Source organism: Trichosurus vulpecula, chromosome 6 (assembly GCF_011100635.1).
Source record: "Trichosurus vulpecula isolate mTriVul1 chromosome 6, mTriVul1.pri, whole genome shotgun sequence".
Classification (NCBI taxonomy): Eukaryota; Metazoa; Chordata; class Mammalia; order Diprotodontia; family Phalangeridae; genus Trichosurus; species Trichosurus vulpecula.
The window spans coordinates 256,962,481-256,987,924 of NC_050578.1; the positions used below are offsets into that span (position 1 = coordinate 256,962,481).

A 25,444-nucleotide genomic window follows, 5' to 3' on the forward strand; every position below is an offset into this window, starting at 1 on the left:
CAACTGCACCATCCAATTTCAACTCAAGTGGGTTTTGGGATGAGATTTTCTGGCTTTATTGTCTTCTGGCCCTCCATGGCCATTCATGTGCTCCCTATTTGTCCTCTTCTGAAGTCTGTCTGTACAACTATCTGGAGGACTTAGTCTGGTCGTCAAGCAGAGTCCAGAAACCACCTTTTCCTCTTCAGTTCTCTCTTCCGCCTTGGTTTCCGTGACATGGCTCTCTCCTGGTTCCCTTCCTACCTGTCAGACCCACTCCTTCTCAGTCTCTTTTGCTGCATCTTCATCTTGGTCGTACTTGCTAACTGTGAGTGTCCCCCAAGGTTGTGCCCTGGACCCTCTTCTCTTCTCTCTCTAGACTGTTTCACTTGGTGATCTCATCAGCACCCATGGATTCAATAATAATCTACAGTGATGATTCTCAAATCTGCTTACCCCTTATCCTGCCCTAAACTCTCCACTGATCCCCGTCTCACATTTCCAACTTCCTTTTGGACATTTTGAACAGAATGTCTCTTAGACATCTTAAACTCAGCATCTCCCAAACTGAGCTAATTATCTTTCCCCCACCATAAACCCTCCCCTCTTCCTAACTTCCCTCTTCTCAAAGCACCAGTTTGACCATGTCTCCTCCCCCCCAGTTCAGTCAATCCTAGTGGCTCCCTATCTCCTGCAGGATCCAATATAAGCCTCTGGCATGCAAGAATGGATGGGGAGTCAAGCAAAGCCTGGCTGGAGCCTGCCTAGATACAGCGGGCCCTTTGAGGCCCTCATTAATCAGAACATCAGGTAGGAGTTTGGAAGCTTTAAGGGTTTGGTGCTTCAGGTCATCGTCTCTTTTCCAGATGGCAAAGTGGCTGGTAAGGGGATGGCCAGGGGAGAGGAGGCCTCAACAGGGAGCTTCTCTTCTTGTCTCTACTGAGTTTCACCCAAATCTTGTCCTACTGTGCTTCTCCATCCTGGTTTCTGTATTTCTTCACATTTATCTATCTCTTCTAAAGAATTTTAACATGAATTTTATTGATTTTTTTTGTTTTTACTTAACCTTCATTTCTCAATATATCCCTTCCCCTTCCATCGATTCAGACAGTACATGCAGTGTTCCACATCCACAGACTCCCTTCACTCCAATCTATTTCAAAGTTGCAAGTTGTTTTCCATAAGGTATATGCACCCACAGAGGTAGCATGATGGACTGGAAGCTGGATTCAGAGTCAGGGAGACCTGAGTTCAAGTCCTAATTTTGATATAAACTGACTGTGAGGCCCTGGGCAAGTCACTTGCCATCTCAGGGGCCATTAAGAGCAATAAAGATGCTAAGTTTCCAGGCAGCTGCTGATCTGCATTGGGAGAAGGAGCTTCCTCAAAGGGAGTTCCTATACCAATGAAATCCAACCATGTTCCAGATCAGACATCATCTTCTGACTCAGTGGTGCACTTTTGTTTCTGAAGCCCTTGAATTCAGCTGGCAGTGGTCATAAGGACACTACTGATGTTCCTCCTGCCCAAGACTTGAAATCTTTGTCCGGGCTTACTAGATTTATCATGGAAATACCTTTTTTGTCCATGTGAATCAAGTAGTTAGTTACCTGTTTTTTGTAAATGTTGGGAGATTCTCTGTTGTGTTCTAGACACACCATCCAACAAGACAGCCAACCAACCTTTCCATAAGTCACCAAGGAGCAGCCTGTCTGCCTCCACCTCCAAGTTTTAGGATCACTATCAAACCAATACTACTGTTGCTACTCTAAAAGATGTTTCAGTGCACTATGATATAGCTCTACTCCCCGTTCCTGTAACTTTCCAAGACAAAATATCCTGTCCCTGGCCACCACTATCACTTCGTCCCCCTTTTACTCATTGTAGCCAGAATGGACTTTGTTTTCTTTGAATGACTCAGCTTGCCTCGTTGAGCTTCCCTGGACGCTGGGGCTTGCTCTTCCGGGGCAGGAGGCCCAGCGACCATGCCAGGGATCGGAGAGCTTCCTGTGTGATGAGTCGTGGGGCTGGCTGAGGGGAGGTGTGTTAATGTGGTCTACGCTAGGGGGAGGGGCCAAGTCAAGAACCAATCGGCCCTGGTCCTTCAGGCGGCGCTTGATGATGTCAAAAACTCTATAAGAGGGGAGAGGACAGCTTGAAGATCCTGCTTTCCTTTTCCAGTTGGAGCCAGAGACGCCTACAGCCGAAGCTGAGCTGCCGGTAGCAGAGCTGACTAGAGGCTAGTGGGTAATCTTCTTACCGTAGAGGGGAAGCATGTATACAATTTTGCCTTATACCATCTCGCTTCTCTGTGGCCTCCTGGTTACCCTTGTAAGGTGGACTTATTGGGCCTGGAAGCTTTTGATGAAAATATCAAAATGGGGATGCTGGTTTGTGGGCTTGTTATTGTGGAGTGTAAATACATGCTTTGGTTCTCCTGCCTTCTGCCTAGAGAATTCCTTATATCCTGCGGTTCCGGACCTTTTAGGCACATATGAGATTCTCTTTGAAATCATAAATTCTGCCTTCCTAATATACTCATTCATTCACGCATACATTCAAATAGAGGAAGTAGATGAGTTCAGAAGACAGATCTCAATCCAGTCACAAAAACATGGTGGAGTAGTGATAGGGAACTTCATTTATTCAAATATAATTTTCTTTCTGCCAAAAGCAGAGAAGTCAATTGTTTCTTAACTGGTTATTGTTGTTATTCAGTCATTTCAGTCATGTCTAATTCTTTGTGACCCAATTTGGGGTTTTCTTAGCAAAGACACTGGAGGGTTTTGCTTTTTTCTTCTCTAGCTCATTTTATAGATGAAGAAACTGGGGCAAACAGGGTGAAGTGACTTGCCTATGGTCACCCAGGTAATAAGTAGGAGGCCAGATTTGAACTTAGGAAGAGGAATCCTCTTGACTCCAGGCCCAGTGCTCTATCCACTGCAGTACTATCTAGTTGCCCTTGACTGGATTTAATAGTAATTTCATCCTTCAAAAGGCTGAAGAATCAACAAGAGAAAATTCTCTTCTAGATATGTTTCTCACTAATATGAGAAACTGCTTCCTAGAAGTGGAAATGATGAAGATCTTGGAAGGAAATGATCACTCTCTCCTGGAGTTTCTGATGGAGAAGGAAGGCAAAGCCTGGAAAACTCTGACATGAACCCTAGGTTGTGGGAAAGCAAAAAGCAAAAGTGTTCTGATGAAGGATAGGTAGGATTCCATGGATTAAAATTCTGTGGGGAAGTCAGTTCAAAAGGGGTAGAAAGCTCCCAAAAATTATATTCAGAAGACACAGAACAGTTCCAAAGAGAAGAAGGGGATAGGGATACAAAGCGTACTCATCAGCCAACTTAAATTTTTAAAATTTTCTGAACAGATAACAGAAGAAGAAGAAGGCATGGTCCATGAGAATAGGGTCAGGGGCTCAGAATGAACTGAAGATGTTCAGGAAAGCAAAGAACAAAAGAAACATTTGGGGTTTTTTGGCTATGTGAGGCAACAAAGAGGATCAAAGATGAGGTTGGCATGCTCCTTGATGTGGATAAGTTGATGACAACATTATTGAGGGTGACAGAGGAAGCCAGAGCTGCTCAGCTCTCACTCCATTTCTGTTTTATCTGCCAAGAAGAAGGATTCTTAAACTGAAAAAGACAGAACAATATGACTAAAAGGCAGTCGATAGCCAATATAAGTAGGAGATAATAAGAGAACACCTAGCAGTCCTTTATGAATTCAAGTCACTTAGTCGAGATTAACTACGTCCTGAGGTGCTGAAAGCATTGGGAGATGTGATTGCTGAACCATTGTGATTTTTAAAAAGTACCTGGAGAATGGGAGAGATGTTGCATGACTAGTGAAGGGTTAATTTAAAAAAAAAAGGCAGAGAATGGACTCTTCAGCTTTGTCAGTGAGCTTGCCTTTGATTTCAAAACATGCTTTTTAAAAAATTAAATTGTATATCATTTCAAATGAAGATCTACCTTCTTTCCCTCCCAACTCTCCTCTCCTTCCCTACCACTCCCCATGAGAAAACAAGAAAAGCAAAACCCTTGTTTAAACATGTACAGTCAAGCAAAACAAATTCCCGAATGGCCCTGTCAAAATTGTGTGTGTGTGTGTGTGTGTGTGTGTGTGTGTGACATGAGTAGCTCCTCATCATCATTCTGGAGTCCATCAGCTCTCTGTCAGGACGTAAGCAGCATGCTTCATCACGAGTCCTCTGGAATTCCAGTTGATCGTTGCGTCCATCAGAGTCGCCAAGTCTTTGCAATGTTGTTGTTATTGCGCACATTGGCCTCCTAGGCCTGCCTCTGCCCCCTTCGTTATTTCTTACAGCACAATAGTATTAGTGTAAGATAAAATTCTATACTGGAGTTGAAAAATAGACTTTAGAAGTGCAAGATGGGGAAATCAGGCTCGGTAAGCAGGTTATGTCAAAGCAAATCTGGGGGTTTGAATAGACTGCACATTTAGTAAGTGTCTAAAGTAAAATGTGCCAACCAAGAAAGGGAGTCAGTCTTTAAGCTGCTTTCAGAGAGACCTAATACCTAGGGATAGAGGGGCAGCAATCTTACTGTATTCGACTGTGTTCACTTCTGAGTACCGCATTTTAAGGAGATCAGTAATCTGTGGCACATTCTAAGGAGAACAACCAGAAAGATAACAAAGAGTCTGGACACCAGGTCATATGAGCATCATTTGAAGGAACTGGAGAGGATTAGCCTGGAAAAGAAAAGATTTAAAGGAATGATAGCTGTTTTCAGGTATCTAAAGGACCCATAACATGAAAGAAGATTCAGATTCTCTCATAGGATGATAGACTTAGATGTGGAAGAGTCTAGCCCTCTCTTTATACAGGTGAGGGGTCATGCAGGTAGTAGCATCAGAGATGGGATTTAAACCTAGGTCCTCTCACTTCACAGCTCTGTCCATTACTATTGCTTGGACCAAGAGGGCAAAACTAGAGCCAATCGAGGACTAGCAAAAATGGTTGGTTCAGTTTGATATGAGGAAAAATTTCCCAACCATTAATGAGAGCTATCCAAAGTGATATGAGCTGTCTTAGGATCTGGTAGATGAAAGCTTGCCAAGGATGTTGCAGAAGGGATTTTTGTTCATGTGTGGGTTGGACTAAGCAACCTCAAAAGTTCCCTTCCCATGCCAAGGATTCCGTGGTTCTGTCAAGTCTTATCTCCTTCTGCTTTGCCCTTTCATCTGCCTTCAAACATGTTTTGTTACCAGGATGAATAGTCTGGCTATTATTAACAAGTATTCAGTCAGTAAGTATTTATTAAGCACCTACTATGTGTGCTAGGGATACAAAGCAAAAAAATTAAACAATCTCTACTCGCAAGAAACTTTGTTGTTATTGTTTGTTCAGTCATTCCCATTGTGTCTGACTCTTCATGACCCCATTTGGGATTTTCCTGGCAAAGATACTAGAATGGTTTGCTATTTCCTTTTCCAGCTCATTTTACAGAGGAGGAAACTGAGGCAAACAAGGTTAAGCAACTTTCCTAGGGTCAGGGTCACACAGGTAATTAGTGTCTGAAGATGGATTTGAACTCAGGAATTTGGGTCTTCCTAACTCTATCCAGTATGCCACCTAGCTACCCATGGTCTGCTTGGGGAGATATATATATATGCATATAGATAAACTAAATATAAAGACAATAAACACAAAATAAATCCCTCCCCCCTTGAGGGAATTAGGAAGGGCTTCCTGGAGAAGGTGGTGTTGAAGAAGAGAAGGCTTCTGTGAGGCGGAGGTGAAGAGATACATTCTTGACGGCCAGTCCAGGGTCACACAGAGATGGCAGATGGAAAGTTGTGTGTAAGGAAGAGAGAGAACACCAGTTTGTCCAGACCGTAGAGTCTGGGAAAGGGAGTAATGGCCAGTGAAGCTGGAAAGCTAGGTGGGGAACAGGTAGGGGAGGATTTAGCCAAAGAGGAGAGTTCCTATTTGGTCCTAGAGGTGATAGAGAGCCCCAGGAGAGGATAGAGCAGGAGAGCAACAGGGTCAGATTAACAATCAGAAATTAGTTTCATCTCTTCCTCAATGATTTCCTGTGGTATTTCCCCCTGCTTCTCCTCATGATGACTCATAGCATTAGACTTCCCAGTTATAGAGTACTCTCAGGAGAGGCATAGGCCAGGACTGGACTTTGGATTTTCCAGATACAGGTATTACACCCTCCCTGGGACAATAATAATCCCTGGCTTTTATTCAGCACTTCAAGGTTTACAAAATGCTTTACAAATATTGTCCCATTTTGTTTTCACAACAACCTTAGCAGGCAGGTGTTCTTATTAGCCCCTTTTAGAGATGAATAAATTGAAGCCGGAGGAGGAAATGGCAAAGCCCTCGGGTATCTTGGCCAAGAAAACCCAGATGGTGTCACAAAGAGTTGGACACAACTGAACAACCACAACAACACGAAGCAGATGGAGGTTATGGGGCTGGCCTAGAGTCACACAGCCAGTGTCTGAGGCAGGATCTGAACTCAGGTCTTCCTGACACCTGATCTAGCACTCTGTGTACTATACTACTTAGCTGCCTCTAATAATAGCTACCATTTAGATAACTCTAAAATTTGCGAAACGTTTCACAAATATTCTCTCATTTTGTCCTCAGAACAGTCCTGGGAGGCAAATGCTATTTTAGAGGTAATTTTGCCTCGATAATAGCAGTGACTTCTAAACCACCAGAACTGCTTCCTGTCCAGCCCCCACTGCCATTTATGAGGGGGAGAAATCATCATGGTCAGGGAGGGCACTTTCCTTATCACTGCCAACAACAACTGCCACCAATAGGCAGACACACCCACGAACTCTGGGAGTGGCAGCCCCCCCAACCCCACCTACCATTTCTGCTTTCAACCCAGGCCTCATGGTCATCATCTGGGGAAGTGACCCCTGTGGAGGAGGGGCCAGCCATCCCCATCAGCTGCCACTCAAGGCAGGCAAACCAGCCTGGCAGATGCAGCTGCCCCCCACAAGGGAGAGTCAGGAGGCAGCATCGGCCAGACAGCTGCTCCAGACTCTGAGCCCACTAGCCCTGCTAGTAGGATATTAATGTCATTTAAGAAGAGGCATTAACATCTGCTCTGTTGCGGACTTTTCTATCTGACTTGCTGCTGAAACTTTCAATATGTATTATCTTCCCCATTATAATATGAGCTCCTTAAGGGCAGGGATGATTTTACAGTTCCATGTATAGCCCCAGTGCTTACCACATAGTAAGTGGTTAATAAGTTCTTCATTCATTATCATCCCCGTTATACATCCCATAATTATATTTTATTTTTTTGGATATCGTCCCTTCCTATTCAACTCACCCTGTGCCCTCTGTCTATATGTATGTATATTCCCTTCAACTACCCTAATACTGAGAAAGGTCTCATGAATCACATACATCATCTTTCCATGTAGGAATATAAACAAAACAGTTCAACTTTAATAAGTCCCTTATAATTTCTCTTTCTTGTTTACCTTTTCACTCTTCTCTTGATTCTTGTATTTGAAAGTCTATTCAGCTCTGGTCTTTTTACCAAGAAAGCTTGAAAGTCCTCTATTTTATTGAAAATCCATATTTTGCCTTGGAGCATTATATTCAGTTTTGCGGGGTAGGTAATTCTAGGTTTTAATCCTAGCTCCATTGACCTCCAGAATATCATATTCCAAGCCCTTTGATCCCTTAATGTTGAAGTTGCTAGATCATGTGTTATCCTGTTTGTGTTTCCACAATACTCAAATTGTTTCTTTCTGGCCACTTTGACTATTATCCCTATTATACAGCTGGGGAAACTGAAGCAGACAGGTTAAGTGACTTGCCCAGGGTCACACAGCTAGGAAATGTCTCAGGCCAGTTTTGGACTCAGGTCTTCCTGATTCCAGGTGTCACACTCTATCTTGTATGCCATTTAACTACCTCACCTTGAACCCTCTACCTCACAGGAAAGGTGCTCAGAGGTATGATTATTTTCCTCAGGGTTCTATGCATAATCTTGAGGGGTATACTTTTTTTTTAATTAATTAATTTAGTTTTAGTTTTCAACATTCACTTCCGTAACATTTTGAGTTCTAAATTTTCTCCCCCTCTCTCTTCTCACCACTCCCCAAGACAGCATGCAATTTGTATAGGCTCTATTTATACTTTCATATTAAACATTTTCACATTATTTATGATGTAAAGAAAAATTAGAACCAGTGGGAGAAACCACGAGGAAGAAACAAAACAACAACAGAAAGAGAAAATAGTGTGCTTCAATCTGCATTCAGACTCCATGATTCTTTTTCTGGATGTGGACAGCATTTTCCATCCTGAGTCCTTTGTCTTAGATCCTTGCATTGCTGAGAAGAGTGAAGTCTACCAGAGTGTCACCACACAATGTTGCCGTTACTGTGTACAATGTTCTGGTTCTGCACACTTCACTCAGCATCAGTTTGTGTAAATCTTTCCAGCTTTTTCTGAAGTTTATCTGCTCATTATTTCTTACGGAAAAATAATATTCCCTCACATTCATATACCACAACTTGTTCAGCCATTTCCCAGTTGATGGGCATTTAGGGTTATACTTCTAAGAGGGAGTTCCTGAGCCCCCACCAGAATATTCCCCATCAACAACAATCCAGTAGACTCTATTAGCTTTTAGAAAAGGTATTCAATTAAAAATGTAGTAAGAACAGTTGATGTAAAACATCACAGCCCCACCAAAAAAAACCCTGGGGGTCCACAAATGCATATAGTATCTGTGGGTAGGGATTGTAAGTTTCTCATTAGATGGTGAAACATATGAATAGAGAGTGTGTTACAAAAAAGGTAATTCTCAACCTCTTGGTCCAGGAAGCAGTTTTTTGCCTTCACAGAGTCCTCATAAGTTTTCCTTATGTGTAACTCCCCAGTGTGGGCTACTTAGGAAGACTTCCAGGAAACTGAGGCTCAGAAAGGGAATAGATCTGCTTCCTATTGCCTCATGACTTGTTTAACCAGTTTTGGTTGTGGCTTATTCAGGAGATGCCATGCAAAATAAGCATGTGGGCCCCTATTCATGTCAAAACCTGAATTTGTTTTTTCCAGGGCTGAAAATTTAAAAAAACATTTCAACTCTGTATTTATCTAGCAGGAAACTAGGGTTAAATTATACCCTTTTTAAATAAACATGTGCCTAATTATAGGAAGATGCAGCTTACTTTTACAGCTCTGTCAGGATTTTCCCATCAGGCCCCAGTCTTTGTTGATAACTCTCCAGCCAAAAGGATCCAATTGGGCAGCAACTTCAGAAATTCAATCTCTTCAGGAGGATTGAAGAGCTAATACTACACAGCAAGGGATGAGAGAGTCCATTTTTTGCTGAAAGGCTCCATGTGCAGGGGTTGATAGGGATTTGGGGTGAGCTGTGTTTTCTTTAAGCTTTTGCCAATGGCATTTTTTGACGCTAGTGATGCATTTAAGCAACTTCCTGGACTATCTCTCAACCAAAAGCTGTACCTCAACAAAGTTGTTGCACAACAGGACAATTTTAGGCCAAGATAGAAAATTGTATGATCCCCACCTCCACCCCACTCCTCACACCCCTCTTCAGAAAAAATTAAAAATATCTAAGGTTTAAGAATCTTTTCCTGACTGTTCTCTTCAACCTGTACCAGTAATATTAACAATATCCATCCGGACATCTCATTATCAGATCTGCCATGATAGATCATCAGAAGTGGAGCTTAGAATTTAAGATGTTAGAGCTTGAAGTGTCTTTACGATGCAGAATGCCGGAGCTTGAAGGAACCTAAGAACACAGAACAGGGTCTTAGAACTGGAAGAAACTTTGGAACACAGGATGTTTTTTTAAAATAAATTTTCATTGATATCTTTTGTTTTTACATTGCCTAAATTTCCTCCGCATCCTGCCTTACAGAGAGCCATTACTTATGACAAAGATTTTGAGCAAAAGAGAAAAAAATCAGTAAAACCAATCAATGTATCAATAAAATCTGAGAATACATTCAAGGTCTCACACCCCTGGACCCCTTTTATCTCTGCAAAGAGCTAGGGAGGAGGAATCCTCTTCCAAGTCTCCTTTGGGTCTGAGCTTAGAACATAACATATTAGAAGGAGAAAGGCCCTTCAAACAGAATGTGGAGGGGGAAGGAGACAAGAGCCTATCTGGTCATTAGATGTAAACAAGTGTGTTGAGGGCAGAGATCATGTTGGCTTTTTATTCATACTCCCAGCCCTTCACATAGTACCTGACACATGGTAAGCACTTGCTGAGTGCTTATTGATTGACAGTTAAAACTATAAAGCCCCTAAGTGGTCACCCCTGCCAGCCTCCCCTGATTCGGAATCTCTTGTCCAACCTCTCTACCTCTCTGAACACCTCCACAGATGGGGAGCCTGCTCCCTCACGAGGCGGAGCCCATCCCACTTCTGATCAACTCTAATGGTTAGAACATTTTTCTTTACATGGACCCAGAGCTGCATCTCTAACTTTGACCTATTTAACTACATCAGATTTCAACTGGCCACTTTAATAACTTCTACCCCCTGCTCCTATTTCTGGCCTTAAGAGGCCAAGCAAAAGAATTCTAATGTCTCTTTTCCATGGCCATCCTTCAAATACTGAGGACAGCTGCCAAGTCCTGGTAGGTCTTACCTTCTTCAGGCCAAACATCTCCTGACTTCATATACAGGGATAATCCCATAGAGAAGCCTAGGACCCCACTGAAAGAACTCACAGGATCATGGACTCAGGGCTAGAATGATTTCAAAGGCCATCTGGTTGAACCCCATGATTTTACAGATAAGGAAACTGAGGCCCAGAGAAATTGAAGGGATTGCCCAAGATCACAAGGCTACTTAATAACAGAGCAGGGATTCAATCCCAGGTCCTTTGAGTCTAAGCCCAGTGGGTTTTTTTTACATTATACTGTCCCTATCAATAGGTGACAACCTTTCTCCCACTCTCACCATGAAGTTTGGACTTACTGTCCCAAATGGACCTCTGGAAAGTGATTGTTTCCCCCTAGGAAGCCAGATCCCTCTTGGGGAACTGTGGTCTCTCTCAGGAATTTCTTGCTTCTTGGCAGCTAATTGTCTCCATTCAGTGGTCTCTAATTCTCATTAGAGATAGCAAGATAATCCTTGAAACCAGTGAGGCTCACAGAAAGCATTCTTAAATGGGTGGCACCTTGGAGACCACATGTGCTGAGAGGAGCAGCCAAGGGCCCAGCCAGGAGACTTGTAGAACCTTTCTATGTACCTGGGAAATCCATGGCTGTAAGTGAGACAAGTGTCAAGGCAGGAAAGGTAGGGGGAGAGGGGAGAACCTGCTACCCCTTCAGACTCAAGAGCCATGCGGTGTTAGAGCTGGGTGGAAGCATAGATTGTCCCAGATTCATTGGATATTCAAAATGGCAGCAACTTCAGAGATGATCTCATCCAATCCTTGCATTCTAGAGTTTTGGAGATGCAGGCCAGGAGGTGGAAAGTGACTGGTTCATGGATAGACAAAGCGAGCTAGGGAGAGGCAGAGCAGTCTCCTGACTCCTTGTGCTGGGGTCAGAACTGGAAGTGACCTTCGAGGTCTCCAGTCCAACCCACCCATTTTCTAGATAAGGAAATCCAAACCCAGAGATGATAAGTGCTTGGTCTCTGCTTACACAACTATGTTGTGCCAGAGCCAGGATTTGAACCCAGATTCTCTGATTCTTGATCCAGTTCTCTTAAGCATGCCATAATTGGTGGCTCTTTCACTGTGCCCCCTGCCTTCCACCTCAGAAGTCATGCAGCTTAGTGGAAAGCTCATCAGACTCAGAGACAGACGAGCACAATTTTGAGGAAATCATTTTCCCCTTGGAACCTTTGTTTCTTCATCTGTAAAGTAGGGCTTATAACAATAGCTGCAGTATCTATTCTTTAGGGTTGCTTTGTCACCTGTGAATATTTATACAGATGTGGGGTTTTATTGCCATTTAGTCCAGCCCCTTGTTTTTATAGGGGAGGAAACTGAGGACCAGGGAAGTCTAGGATGGGATTGATGCTACAAAGCCAAAGGATGGTTTGGGCCTTCAGGAGGTAGAGGCAAAAGCTTCCTTCAGTGATTGTCCCCCAAAGGGACTTTCACAGCTAAGTGAACTGTGAGATCTCTACTACTCCCTCAAGAGCCCCCGTTTAGAGCAGGGGGTAGAAGTGGGGTGGGGCCAAAAGGCTGCTTTATCCTCCTGCCCTCGGACCCTTGAAAACTTGGCCAGGACTCAAGAGCTCACCATCTGCCCTGGATTCCTGGCTAACACACCACCACGAGGGAGATGCTGTTTCTCACCCAATGTGAGATCCTTAAACTTATTTATAATCCTAAAGATGGCACTTTAATTCAGATGCGAAACATGTCAGTCACCACATATGCCAGACTGGTTTCGATCTGTAGTTGCTCATCGGGAACTGCATCTAAAAAGCCACTCAGCTTCCTAAATCTTAAGACAATTGAGGTCCGAGGACTAGGCAAGCTCCATTGATTGATGGCGCTCTCAGAGGCTCTCCTAGCTAGGAGCTGAGACAGCTGGGGCAGCTCTACTTGAACTTTTCTTCTTGTTCCCCCAGAGATGCAGGATTGTCAGATCACAGAATGTAAAAGATGGAATACATTTCACAACAATGTTAGGGCTGAGAATGACCTCCGAGCACAGGCTATCAGAGCTGGAGGGGACCTTAGAACATAAACCATCAGAAGCAGAAGGGGCCTTGCAGATCTAGTCCAACCCTCTTTATTTACAGTTGGGGAAATTTAGACCCTCAGAGAATTGCCCAGGGCCAAATAGGTAATAAATAATCATGAGCCACTTTGGCCAAGGAGCCCCAAGCTGTCCTCGTGGCTTTAACAGTATTTATGAAACTTGGCCATAAGGAGAGATGGAGATTAAGTTATTTTTAGTGTTAAGGGTATTGAAAGCTGGCATTAAAACATAAATATGTTTTAGGTGGGGCAACAGGAACATTGTGTAATTAAAACAGTCAAGAAACTGGAATTTTAAGAGTGCTGGCTTTGCTCCTAACTAGCTGAGGGCAGGACACTTCATCTCTCCGGGTCTCAGCTTCCTCCCATGTCAAATGGGCAACAGGCTGGACTAGATGGTTCTAACATTCTGCATTCTTACATCTCTTCTGGCTCTTAGAGTCTGACTTCTCAGTAATGTGTTCTGAAGTCCCCCTGTTTTCTGACATTCTGTATTCTAAGGTCCTTCCCAGCTCTGAACTTTTGTGTTCTAAGCTCCCTCCCAGTTCTGACCTCCTGTGTTCTAAGGTCCCTCCCAGCTCTGACCTTCTGTGTTCTAAGCTCCATCCCAGCTCTGACCTTCTGTGTTCCAACCTCCCTCCCAGCTCTGATTTTCTGTGTTCTAAGCTCCCTCCCAGCTCTGGCCTTCTTTGTTCTAAGGTCCCTCCCAGCTCTGACCTTCTGTGCTCTGAGCTCCCTCCCAGCTCTACCTTCTGTATTCTAAGGTCCTTCCCAGCTCTGAACTTTTGTGTTCTAAGCTCCCTCCCAGTTCTGACCTCCTGTGTTCTAAGGTCCCTCCCAGCTCTGACCTTCTGTGTTCTAAGCTCCTTCCCAGTTCTGACCTTCTGTGTTCTAAGGTCCCTCCCAGCTCTGCCTTCTGTCTCCTAAGGTCCCTCCCAGCTCTGACCTTCTGTGTTCTAAGCTCCTTCCCAGCTCTTACATTCCATGTTCTAAAGCCCTTCCCAACTGTGACATTTTAAGGGCCCTTCCTAAGTTCTAAGTTTCCTCCCAGCTCCGCCATTCTCTGTTCTAAGACCCTTTTTCAGATCTTAAATTGAAGGCCTCTACAAAAGGGAGTTGGAAGGGCATTGGAAGTAACCTATATCCTTCATAATCTGGCTGTGGGGTGCTAGGTTCATAACTCAGGTCACTGACATCAGGAATCACTACAGCTAGCTCTGGGCCCAGTGTCTAGAACTTATCCAAGATCTCATGGCAGCCTAACATCAGGCTGGAAGAACTAGACAGAAAAGACTAGTTTTGGCTAATGCCATTGACCAGATTGTGCTGTGGCGGCAAAGCTGAAATTGCCCTTTAGTGAAGGAGGAAATAGGTGAAGGCAAGGACATAGCTCTGGCCTCAGAGTCTCTCTGAAGTGGATCTCTGCACCCTTGGTCCTGCCTCATCCCAAGGCTACTGAAGCAACCTCCTCACTTGCCCTCTGGCCTCTTGTCCCTCTCCCCTCCAAGCCACACTCCACAGCTGCCCAGTGATGTTCTGGAAACCCAAACCTTAGGTCACTCCCCTGCCCAGGATCGTTTTCTGGCTCCCTGTGCATTGCCTCTAATAAAATGCAAACTCTTCAGGTTGGCACTGAAAATCCTTACCTACCCAGCCTCTCTCAATATCCCCAGGTTTATCATGCATCCCTTCTCATGCTCTACATTCCTGCCAAATTGGGCTACTTGCCATAACCTGAATTCAGCATTTCTTCACTTCTGTGACTTGACACAGCTCTCCCTCCATTTTTCTGTTCCTGTCTCTTGCCCTTTTCTCTCTCCCTCCCTTCCTCATTCTTCCTGTCTTTTTCCTTCACCCTTCCTGTCTCTTCCTCATTCTCTCTCTCTCCCTCCCTCTCTTTCTCTCTCTCTCTCTCTCTCTCTCTCTCTCTCTCTCTCTCTCTCTCTCCCTCTCTCTCTCTCGGACCAATTAAATTTGCAGGTGCAATAATTTCAACATCAACAGTCTAAGGTTATCTCAGAAGATATTTTCATGAAATATTTAGAAGAGTCTCTGGGAATGTTAACCCCTTCAGCTGGCACACTTCCATGGTACCAGGTTATCTAACGAGTAGGAAAGAAGTCGGTCAAGGGTGTTAGTCACTAGCTAAGGGCTGTACAAGTTCTGTGTCAGGCATTGAGACTGGCCAACAACTGAGGGGAGCATGGCAAGGTTAGGCACCACTTTGTTGAAGCCTTTATTAAAAATCCCTAGAATTGGATTATTCCAAACTTAGCAACATTCTTCTCAATTCTCAGGGCAGTCTGTAAAACAGCACCATAGGGACTGCAGTCCTGAGGCAGATCAGTGTGCTGTGGAGGAAAGAGACCAGGCCAGGAGGCAGGGGAAGGGGGTGGAGGGGGAGGCAGAGACAGGAGGCAGGGGGCAGGCGACAGAGACCAAGGAGCAGGAGGCAAGGGGCAGGGGGCAGGGGGCAGGGGGCAGAGGGCAGGGGGCAGAGGGCAGGGACCAGGGGGCAGGAAGCCTGGCTTCTAGTCCTACTTCTACCCATGACAAGAGCTCCCATTTCCTGCCCTGAAGACCTCCAGTGCTTCATCATGGATGAGATGGAGGCAAACTGGAGGTCTCAGAGGCTGTGCTCGGCTGGGGCTTAGGAAGCTGCAGGTTCTGCAGCTCCCTGTGATGGACAGATGGACAGTTAGTACGTCTGTTGACCGGCTACCGAGAAGTGGAGCAGGTTGGGAGGGGGAGCCACTGTGTCTCAAATCCTCATCCTCTGGGGGTCCTGGAGCATTCGCAAAATACTTTCCTCACTACCAGTTGTACCTAAGCTTTCAGGGTGCCTGATTTCTCTGGGCCTCCATTTCTTCTTTAAAGTGAGAAGGTTAAACAAGAACTCTTAAGGTCCCTTCTAGCTCAGATAATCTGTGTTCTAAGATCCCTTCAAGACTAAGGTGTCAGGGAGCCCTAGACTTGGAGCCCAAAGCCCTGGGTTCAGATCCCGGCCCTGTTCCTTGGGTTCTTGGCAGTCACTTCATCTCTCTGTGCCTCAGGTTTCAGTATCTGTACAATGAGGAGGTTTTGCCAGAGGACCTTTAAAGCTAGGGATTCTGTGCCTTGTGTGTGTGTCTTTATTTTTAGTGCATAAAATTTTTTTAAATGCATAAAATAAAACACATGGGATTACAAAGAAAACCAGTTATATTGAAATACAATCATCAAAATACTTTTTGTTTGTTTTGAGGGGAGAAGACAGGGCAATTGGAGTTAAGTGACTTGCCCAAGGTCACACAGCCAGTCAATGTGTCAAGTATCTGAGGCCGGATTTGAACTCAGGTCCTCCTGACTCCAGGGCTGGTGCTCTACTCACTGCACCACCTAGCTGCCCCCAAAATGTCTTTTAAAACTCAGTTCACAGATCTCAGATTAAGAACCCCTGCTCTAGAGTCTCCTTCAAATCTACATCCTAAGATTCTGTGGTCCCTCCGCCTAGCGTCATGGTTTATCACCCCCTAGGGTTCCAGTGGAAGAGTGATGGGATCAGACCTGGGTCCTGGGTTTTTACTGTTTCTTGGAGCAGTAGACAGAGCACTCAGCCTGGAGTCAGGAAGACCTGAGTTCAAATCCAAACTCAGACACTGTTTTAGCTGTGTGACCTTGGGCCTCAGTTCCCTCATCTTTAAAATAGTGATCCCAAGAGCACCTACTTGTGAGGATCGAGTGAGACAGTAATTATAAAGCATTTAGCACACAGTCAGTCGTTGTTATCACTGCCATCTCAGCCGGCCTGGAGACGGTGCTGCTTTTTCGGGATCCCAGAACCCAGTGCTGGAAGGTGCCTTTGCAGTCATCTAGTCCGACGCCCTCTTTCTGGGCTACTCTAGAGCTGGGGTGAGACCGCCTTCCCGGAGCACCTCCAGGCCCCTTCCTTAGGTCTCTCCAATATGTGTGTGCTCTGATGCAGATACCTGGTAAAGTTTGCAGACTCCACTTCAGGCCAGAGCCGGGCACCCTGTCTGTCCTCACCCCTGTATTTTTTCCTATAGGAGCAGAGCCTGGATGAAGAGATGGTGGAAGAGGATATGGAAACCCCGGTGGAGGAGCTGCCGCCACACCTGCGGGAAGATCCCCCTGAAGGTACTGTGCCTGCGCCTTTGTCTTGACCTCCCCTTAGGGGGTCCCCTTCTCCTCTCTGCATTTGCCAGTGTTCTTACTGGGAAGCTGAAGTGGGAGGGAAGGTGAGAGCTCAGCAGCATCTCCCTCCCCAAGGTCTGGGTGACAGCGTGTACCCGTCAGCTCCCAGGTGTCTCTTGAGTTTAAGGAAAGTGGCAGCTGCCAGCAGCCCGGGATGGGTGCACGTGGCACCTTGTCATGTTGGAAATGTAGTTTGTATTTGGGAAAATCAGGGGTTTTAATTAAAAGCAATTATGTCTGAGCCTCCTGTCACACGGCTTGGCTTGTCGTCCTTGACAGAGTTAAGCAGAGTTGAAGCTGTTGGTGAGAGAGAGGGTGGTTCAGTAATTCCCACCTTGCCTTCTGCCTGGCGTATAAGGAGCCTGGCTCCTGGCTCATCCTGCCCACACTTTCCTTGCTCCTTCTGGACTTTTGGATCAGATGAGTCACGTTTGCCAGGCAATTGCCAAGGAGCAAGGGACACGTTCCTTGGTAACAGATTGCCTCCCTGCCATCCCCTTCTCCCCATCCCCATCTCACCCCCTTCCTCTTTTTTGGTCTTGAAAGTCATTTATGGTCGAGAGGAGAAATTACAAGTGCTGATGTCAGCAGGATTCGGAAATGCTTCTTTGTGAAGAAGCCCCACGTGTTGCGTAAGTGTCCTCCATGATCCTTTGTGAAGCAGGGCAGAAGAGGAGGTGCTGGTGCCTTGTCTGAGGGACTGTCAAACAGCCAGTCAGTGTACAAAGCCATCTTTTCTTGAATGTTGTCTCCTTCCCTAGCCCATGAGCTCTCAGAGGGCAAGGATGGTGTCTGTTGGCATTACTGGAGAAGCAGCTTCCAAAAAAAATCATCAACAGGCCTTTATTAAGCTCCTGTTGTGTCCCAGCACCATGCTAGTCTCTGAAGACAAGCACAAGAATAAAACAATCTCTCATGATAGGAGATCACGTTCTTATGAGGGAGACAACAAGCACAGACATATGTGTGTATATGTGTATATGTGTGTGTGCGTATATGTATATATATATATATGTGTGTGTGTGTGTGTGTGTGTGTGTGTGTGTGTGCGTGCTTGTGTATACATGTACATATATACATAGCCTAAATATCAAGTTAACAAATACATATGCACACATACATATGCATACACCCATATACACCTATACAGACACAGAAGCAAAATGCAGGGTAGTTTACTTACAAGGAGGGCAGGAAAGGCTTCTTACAAAATAGCGCCTTGGCCGCCCCTTCCAGGAAGAGAGGGGCTCTGTGGAACCGAGGGTTGGAGGGAGCTTGTGCTGGGCACGTGAAAAGTCATGGAGATTAGTCCTGGGGTGTCTGTGTGAGGGACAGAGAGAAGGCTAGTTTGTGCAGCTTTAAAAACCATACAGAGAAGTCTCTGTTTTATTTTAGAGGCAACAGTAAGCCATCAGAGGTGACCAAATAGGGAATGACACAGTCAGATCTGTGCTTACAGAAAATTTTTTTGGCATCAGCAAGTCGGGTGGACTGACGTGAGGAGGGACTTGAGGCAGAGAGCCAGCTTAGGAGGCCCAGCAATAATGAGTCTAGTTGGTCAGTAAACATTTATTTAGTGGCCGCTTTGTGCCCAGCACTGTGCCAAGCATTAGAGACACCAAGAAAGGTGAAAGACAGTGTCTGCTCTGCAGGAACTCACAGTCTAACGCGGGAGACGACATGCAAATAACTATGTACAAATAGGCTCTACTCAAGATAAATTTGAAATAATCACCAGAGAGAAGGCACTAGAGTTAAGGGGGATCAGGAAAGACTTCTTTTCGAAGGCAGGATTTTAGCTGGTCCTTGGAGAGGCGGAAGAGCCTTCCAGTCTGGTGCCAGCCAGTGAGAATGCCCAGGAGTAGGGCTGTCAGCAGGCCAGTGTCACTGGATGGCAGAAAGTGGCAGTGAGCATGAGGTGTAAGAATCCTGGAAGGGGGAGCAGGTCCTAAAGGGCTTTGAATGCCAAGCAGAGGGTTTATATTTGCTTTTGGAAGTACTAGGGAGCTACTGGAGTCTGTTGAGTTGTGGGGTGGGGAAGGGGATCACCCTTGTTCATAACAAAGTTCTATTTGACTGCCAAGTGGAAGATGGACTGGAGTGGGGAGAGACCTGGGGCAGGTGGGCCCACCAGGAGGCTAGTTCAGCGGTCCAGGTGTGAGATAATGAGGGCTTTCACCAGAGTGGGGGCCATATCAGAGAAGAAAAGGGGACATATTCGAGACACACTGCAGAGATGAGATCAATAGGCCTTGGCATCAGCTTGGATATTGGGGGTGAGAGAGAGTGGGGAGTCCAGGGTGACTCCTGGGCTGTGAGCCTGAAGGGCCAGGAGGATGGTGGTACCCTGGACAGTAATAGGCATGATAGGAGAGAGGGCAGGGTTAGCAGGAAGGTGATGGGCTCAGTTTTGGACATATCGAGTGTAAGATGTCTCCTGGACATCCAGTGTGTGCAGTGTGACGAGGGCCTTAGGTCAGGTGGTGAGTCCAAGGAAGGGGTCAGACGGGAGAGATGTTAGCTGTGACTGATGCTCTAAGTCTGTGCCCAGCAGCATGTCCCTGTGGCTGAGGAAGAGCTGAGCTTCACCCCTTTCAGCAGTGGGAGGGCTCCAACTTGGGGTGACGCCATCAAATGATGGACCTCAGTGACTAATAACCACACCTAGCTCTCTAAGGCTAAAGCCCGTGACCTTGTGGGTCTAGTACTGGACTGGAGTAGGGAAGAGCCTCCATCAATTCCTACCACAGAAGATCACAGGCCGTGTGGCTACGTGGCTCACCACCCCCAGCCCCATGTTAGCCAGTATGAATGCAATCACCATTGTCCTGAGGTTCATAGACAAGTCCCACCATCCTCATGGTGCAGTGAGGAAGCTGAGCCTTGGAGGGCGGCCAGCCCGCTAACTGACCCAGGGTCACTCTGCTGACCAGTGTGTGCAGCAGCGAGGTCTCGGACCCAGCTCTCCTTCACCCAGTGCACTCTTGCTCTTCCTCCTTTGCTTGCTCTCCTGCTCACTCTTTCTGGTCCACCATTTTTTCATCAGTGAAATGGGGGGCGGTAGGACGACACCAGAGGGTCTCTGAGGTCCCTTCCAGCCATACTCTGGGGCCCACACACCTGAACTGACCGCTCATTGCCCTCAGAATGGCGAGTTCCGCCTTTCAGCCACATAGTGGAGAGGAAGTTCAGGGAAGGAGAAGAGTATTGAATGCCAAATTAGAAAGCCTGACTCTGCCACTTACTTATGGTTCTTCAGTTTCTTTGTCTCTCTGAGACTCAGTTTCCTTACCTGTAAGATGGGAAGAAAAACACTTGCATTGACTGCCTCATTTGGAATTGGGACACTGTGAGTTCAAATCCCATGTCAGACACAGCTTGGGGGCCTAGGGATCAGGTCATTTCACTCCCTAGACCTCAGGTTCCTCATCTGTAAAATGAGGAGTTGGTGTCTAATGTCCTTCTGGCTTTAAATCTATTATCCTGTTTACGTGTGATAAAGCTATAGAAATGAGACTGGCTTCACTGCCTTCCTCAAGTCTCTTCTTCCTCCTCCTTCTCTCCTCTTTAGGTACCTTCATCAATACTTGCCTCTTCTGTCAGTCATGTGCACCTTAGGGTGAATTTAAGTCACCTTTTTCTCCTCCCAAAGGAGATCTGAAATGCAATTCGGTTCTGTCACAGAGAACAAAGCCTCCCATTCCAGAAAAATAAAAGAGTTCTTCTTTGAATAGGGAGTCCTTCCTGCCCCCAGAAAGCCAACCAACTTTTACCCTCCCCTCACCTTTGCTCTCTCCCTGCTAAATGCAAACTATGTGGACTTCCATTTCAGGTCACTTTTTAAATCTGGTTCTGACTCTTCCCAGGCTTTAATGGGCAGTGGGAGGGAGAGTTAAATAAATCTGCAGGGATACAATAAAACCTCATTAATTCAAACTCCAGGAAATGTGGAATTTTTAGATAATCTAGGCATTTCTTTTTGCCTGCTATCTATTAAAAAAAAAGGATTTTGCAGCACAAATCAATCATGTAAACAAGAAAGCAGCTTAGCCTCCCTTAGAATGAAGGTCAGCAGACTCCTGGTAGAGGGAAAAGGATGTCCTAGCCCGGCAACTCCAGAGCAGCATGACCTTGGACAAGTCTCCTCCCTGGCCCTAAGGAATGGTTTTAGGACTAACTGAAGACATAATTTTAAGGATCCATATCCAGATACGAGGCAGTTCTTGGTTTAGATCACTGAGGGAAAGCCTCTTGTCCCACATTGAGACTGAAAGGCCGTCTCCCTTCCCTTTTAAATTCCAAACATACTATCATAGATTTAAAACTGGACAGAATCAAGCCCAGGCTTAGTGAGAAGGGGAAGGAGCCTGAGAAGGCATGGTCAGGCAGGTTGGAGAACCAAGATGGCAGTGTCACAGAAGCCAAGGGGTTGTCAATAGACCAAAGGCCGCAGAGAGGTCAAGAAGGGTGAAGGCTGATACGAACCAGTGGATCTGACTGTCGAGACATCATTGGTAACCCTAGAGAGAGCAATTTCAGTGATGGTTGAATTGAAAACCAGGCTGTAAGAGGCTAAGAGGTGAGTGGGATGTGAAGAGAATAGATTTCCCATCCTAGGAGTCCTGACTGTGAGGAGAAGGAAGAGGAGAAGGAGGAGGAGGAGGAAGAGGAAGAGGAGAGATATGTAGGAAGAGCTCAAGGGAAAGTGTGGTATTTTGTGTTTTGTTTTTAAAGGATGTAGAGACCAGTCTGTCTGTGGAAATTGGCTCGGGACTTAGTGGGTTTCTTCTAACTTATCATCTTTAAACAGTGGCTAGATGGTCACTCATCTGGTAAATTGTAGAAGGGATTCTCTTTCTAGTATGGGCTGGACTAGAGAACCACTGAGGGCTGTGCCTCCCATCTCTCCCTTGGTGGCCTGCTCCATCTGCCCCCACACCCCAGACAGTTGAGGTCCTACATGTAGTGAGGAGTCTGTCAGGACTGGAAGCCAGGTCTTCAGATTGCACCCATAACTCTCACTCTTTCATGCAGCTCCCCACCAATAAGAGCTGGGGTTTATACATCAATTAGCAATTAATTGCTAAGTGCGCTGTAGGAACTCCCTCATTTGAGCCTCACAATAGCCCTATAAGCGAGGTAGTGCCAGTTTTATTATAAACCCCATTTTATAGGGAAGGAAACTGTAGGACAGAGATGTTCAGTCTGTCCGAGGTCTCCCAGCAATTAGGTGGCAGAGCCTGAAGTCTCCCCCCAGGATTGGAAAGAGCCCTAGCCTTGGATTCTAAGTTCTTGGGCAAACCATCTTGCTTATCTGAATCTCATTTTCCTAATTTAGATATTGGGCATAAAAATGTTTGCACTGCCTTCTTTCAAGGGCTGTTGTAAGTAGTTTGTAAACCTTAAAGGTAGAGAAAAATTGACTCCAGTGTTCAATTTTGTTGCCTCTTGGGTCTGGGGGTAGGGGGTCCTGAAAGAAGCAAAAGATGCAGAAATAGAAGATGGGGGCACTTGCCCAGCCTGCCTGGAGCTTAATACGCACTCTCCTATCCCACAGCACTCAGGAGACTCAGAGTGTCTAAGACAGAAGGGAACTTAGAACCTAAAATGTCAGAACTGAAAGTTACACAATGTTTGAGCTAGACCACAGTACATAGAAAGTCAGCCCTATACTCGGTACCTGGAAGGGGCCTTAGCTTCCAATTAAAAGCCCTCATTTTGCAGAGAAGCAAATCCAGGCCTCAGAAGCGGGAAGTGACTGTTCCAAGGTCACATAGTGAGTGACTAACAGCTGAGACCAGGGCCCGAAATGTCCCAACTCCGAGTTACTCGGTCCCCTACATCTCACTGCTTCTCAAAATGGGAAAACATTCTGAAGCTGAGATTTTTCACTGAACCACAATGACCTCACACCCGTCCCCCAACTCCCTAAAGAGAACTGGGCTCCAACATCAAATAGGGTGCGACCTTGTAAAAGCGTCTCTGGCGTCCTGAAACGCTCCCTTGATAGGCACGGGAACAGGCTGTCCTGTTTTTAGCAGTCCTTGTGGGGGTGGGAGGGTGCGGTTTGTTCGATGGTGTTTTGTTTTTTAAATGTGAACTTCTCCCAGGGCCAGAAGGCAATTAGGGAGCCTGAGACAATAGCTGTATAACCTCTGACTTCACTTTCTAGGAGTCTCAGTTTCCCCATCAGTAACGGTAACATAGGTTAGACCAGATGAGCTCAACAGTCAGTGATTCTGTGACAGCTAAGGGTTGTCTGCCTCATTTTCTATTTCCTGGGTTCCCTCCAACACACACACACACACACACACACACACACACACATACACACACACATACGCACACACACACACACACACACACACACACACACATACACACACACACACACACACACACACACACACACTCCCTATCGAATTTACATTTGTAAATGTCTTCCTTGAGGGATTATTGATGGGGTAATGGCTCACTTTGATCTCAGAATGCTAAGGAGTCTAAGTTGAGTGCTGCTCCTGTCCTGCTTTGATCCTTAATGGGTCTGAAAGGCAGTCCCGGAGCTCGGTGAAGAGCCTTGAACTTGGAGTTCAGAGACCTGGACCTCTAGCTGGGCTCTTACACTTGCTAGTGGGGGATCAGGAGCGCCTCACTCCACTTCAGTTTCCTGGTCTGTAAGCGAGTGTGCTCCACAGGAGAGAGGTTCTAAACTTGAGGGCCATAAACTTGTTTTTCAGAATAATATTTTGATAATTGTATTTCAATAAAATGGGTTTCCTTTGTGATCTGATGTATTTCATTTTATTTGTTTTCAAACATTCTGGGGTGTCCGTAGGTTCCCGCCTAAGGGGTCTATGATAGACAAAAAGACTAAGGACTCGTGGAGTAGAAGATCTCCAGTGTCCCCTCCACGCCTTTAAATTCACTGCAGGGTTGGTGAGGGGCTCACAGCCTCTACTCCCATCTGGGCCCCAAGCACAGGAGGTTCTATGCTTCCCTGACTCGCTCTCCTCCTTCTCGGTTCTTTGGATGAGGAGGCTCTCCCACCCCCTCCTTTGTCTCTGGCCTTCAAACCAACAAAGGTATTTGGGCACCTTGGTAACACACCCATCTGCTTTTGGCTTCCCAGGAGAGCGAAGGCTTGCTTGCGTGTGGCCAGATGGAGGCTTGGAGGGATGCTTGTGGCCAGCCCTGCTTCAAGAAGCCCCTGCCGGCAGTAGCACAGAGGGATCCGGGAAAGGCCGGGTCTTCAGTAAAAGTAGCCTTTGACTCTAGGCAGTCTTGAGGATGGACTTCCCTAACTAATTCAGGGAGGAAGAGGGAAGGCAGCAGGTCTGAAAGGGTTAGAGCTGGAAATGATCATGCATTCCTACCCCTTCAGTTTACGAAGATGGGAATAGGGCCCAGAGATGGGAAGTCACTTCCTTGGGGTCACACAGGTAGAAGGTGGCAGTGCTTTGTTATCCTCTCAGCCAGCTGCTAAGGAACAGGGGTGGGGAGCTCTCCTCCCCAGAGCTCCATTAGTCAAGCAATAGAACCAGTCCAGAACACTGAGCCCAGGCAGGTGGAGCGTGCCTCAGGCATCCTGATAGGAAGTGGCCGAGCCAGACCTCCAACCCATGTCTTCTGCCTCCAAATACTGATTTCTTTTGACTACACCACAGCCACCTTGGAGTTCTGAGACTAGATGTTCTCAGTAGCCATTAAACAAAATGCCCTGCTATAAGCGAGAGATCTCTAAGGTTCTTTTAATAGAAGGTGTCATTAACAGCTGGATTTTTTTTTGCTATTTCTTTTTTATCTCATAGTGTTCCTCCTGGTAGCATTTTCCCCCATTAAATCTGATGTTTAGGAAAAATGTAATAAATCATGTCATTGTAACTGAATTATTTTCTTGTTTGGGGGGATCTATGAATTGAAGGCACTGTCGGGTAGGCCTTAACGTAATGAGAACACAAGGGAGCCCAGAGAATATCCCATGCCTTCCATCTTCAGCCTTGGTCCAATATTTCACTGTTATATCACTGCGATTTCAGTTTGAGGATGGTGAGGTACATTCACTCCCTGCCTGTAGGAGGTGGGGGAGGAGGGCTGGGAAGAAATGGAAGTGTATAAATACTCCTGAAATAAAAGACCTGTCCTCGGAGAATTACATTTATTACCAAAAATAATGCCATCTTTGCCAAGCTCAAATTCCTGGGCATCCCCTCAGTGTTTTTGCAAAATAACAAATCATTAAAAGAGGGCATCTGATGGTACAGTGACTGTTCTTAGGAGGAGAGATTGGGGATGGAGAAGGGGCCTTATTCCAAAATGAGGAAGAGCCCCAGACCATCTGTAACAAAGCCATTTATTCAGATGTACAAGAAGCTGCCTCTCCTTTAGTATAATCTTACCGTCTGATATCAGGAGCACATTTTTATGAACACAACTAAGAAATTAGTGGGGGAAACCCAGAAAGGAAGCATAACATACATTTGATGTCTTATACATCCTCCAGAAGTGCCTTTACCCTCTAGACAATGGTGGAGGTGGGGATG

At 45.8% G+C, this 25,444-nt stretch overlaps 1 protein-coding gene across 1 annotated transcript in view; it reads left to right on the forward strand.

The window, feature by feature from the left end:
- The window catches only part of LOC118852733 (transmembrane protein 263-like), a 357,454-nt gene that overhangs the window by 35,848 nt on the left and 296,162 nt on the right, over positions 1 to 25,444 (forward strand). Inside the window, exon 2 of the mRNA XM_036762417.1 lies at positions 16,757 to 16,847. Within this exon, the coding sequence (XP_036618312.1) occupies positions 16,757 to 16,847 (91 nt within the window). The remainder of the gene's footprint in view (positions 1 to 16,756; positions 16,848 to 25,444) is intronic.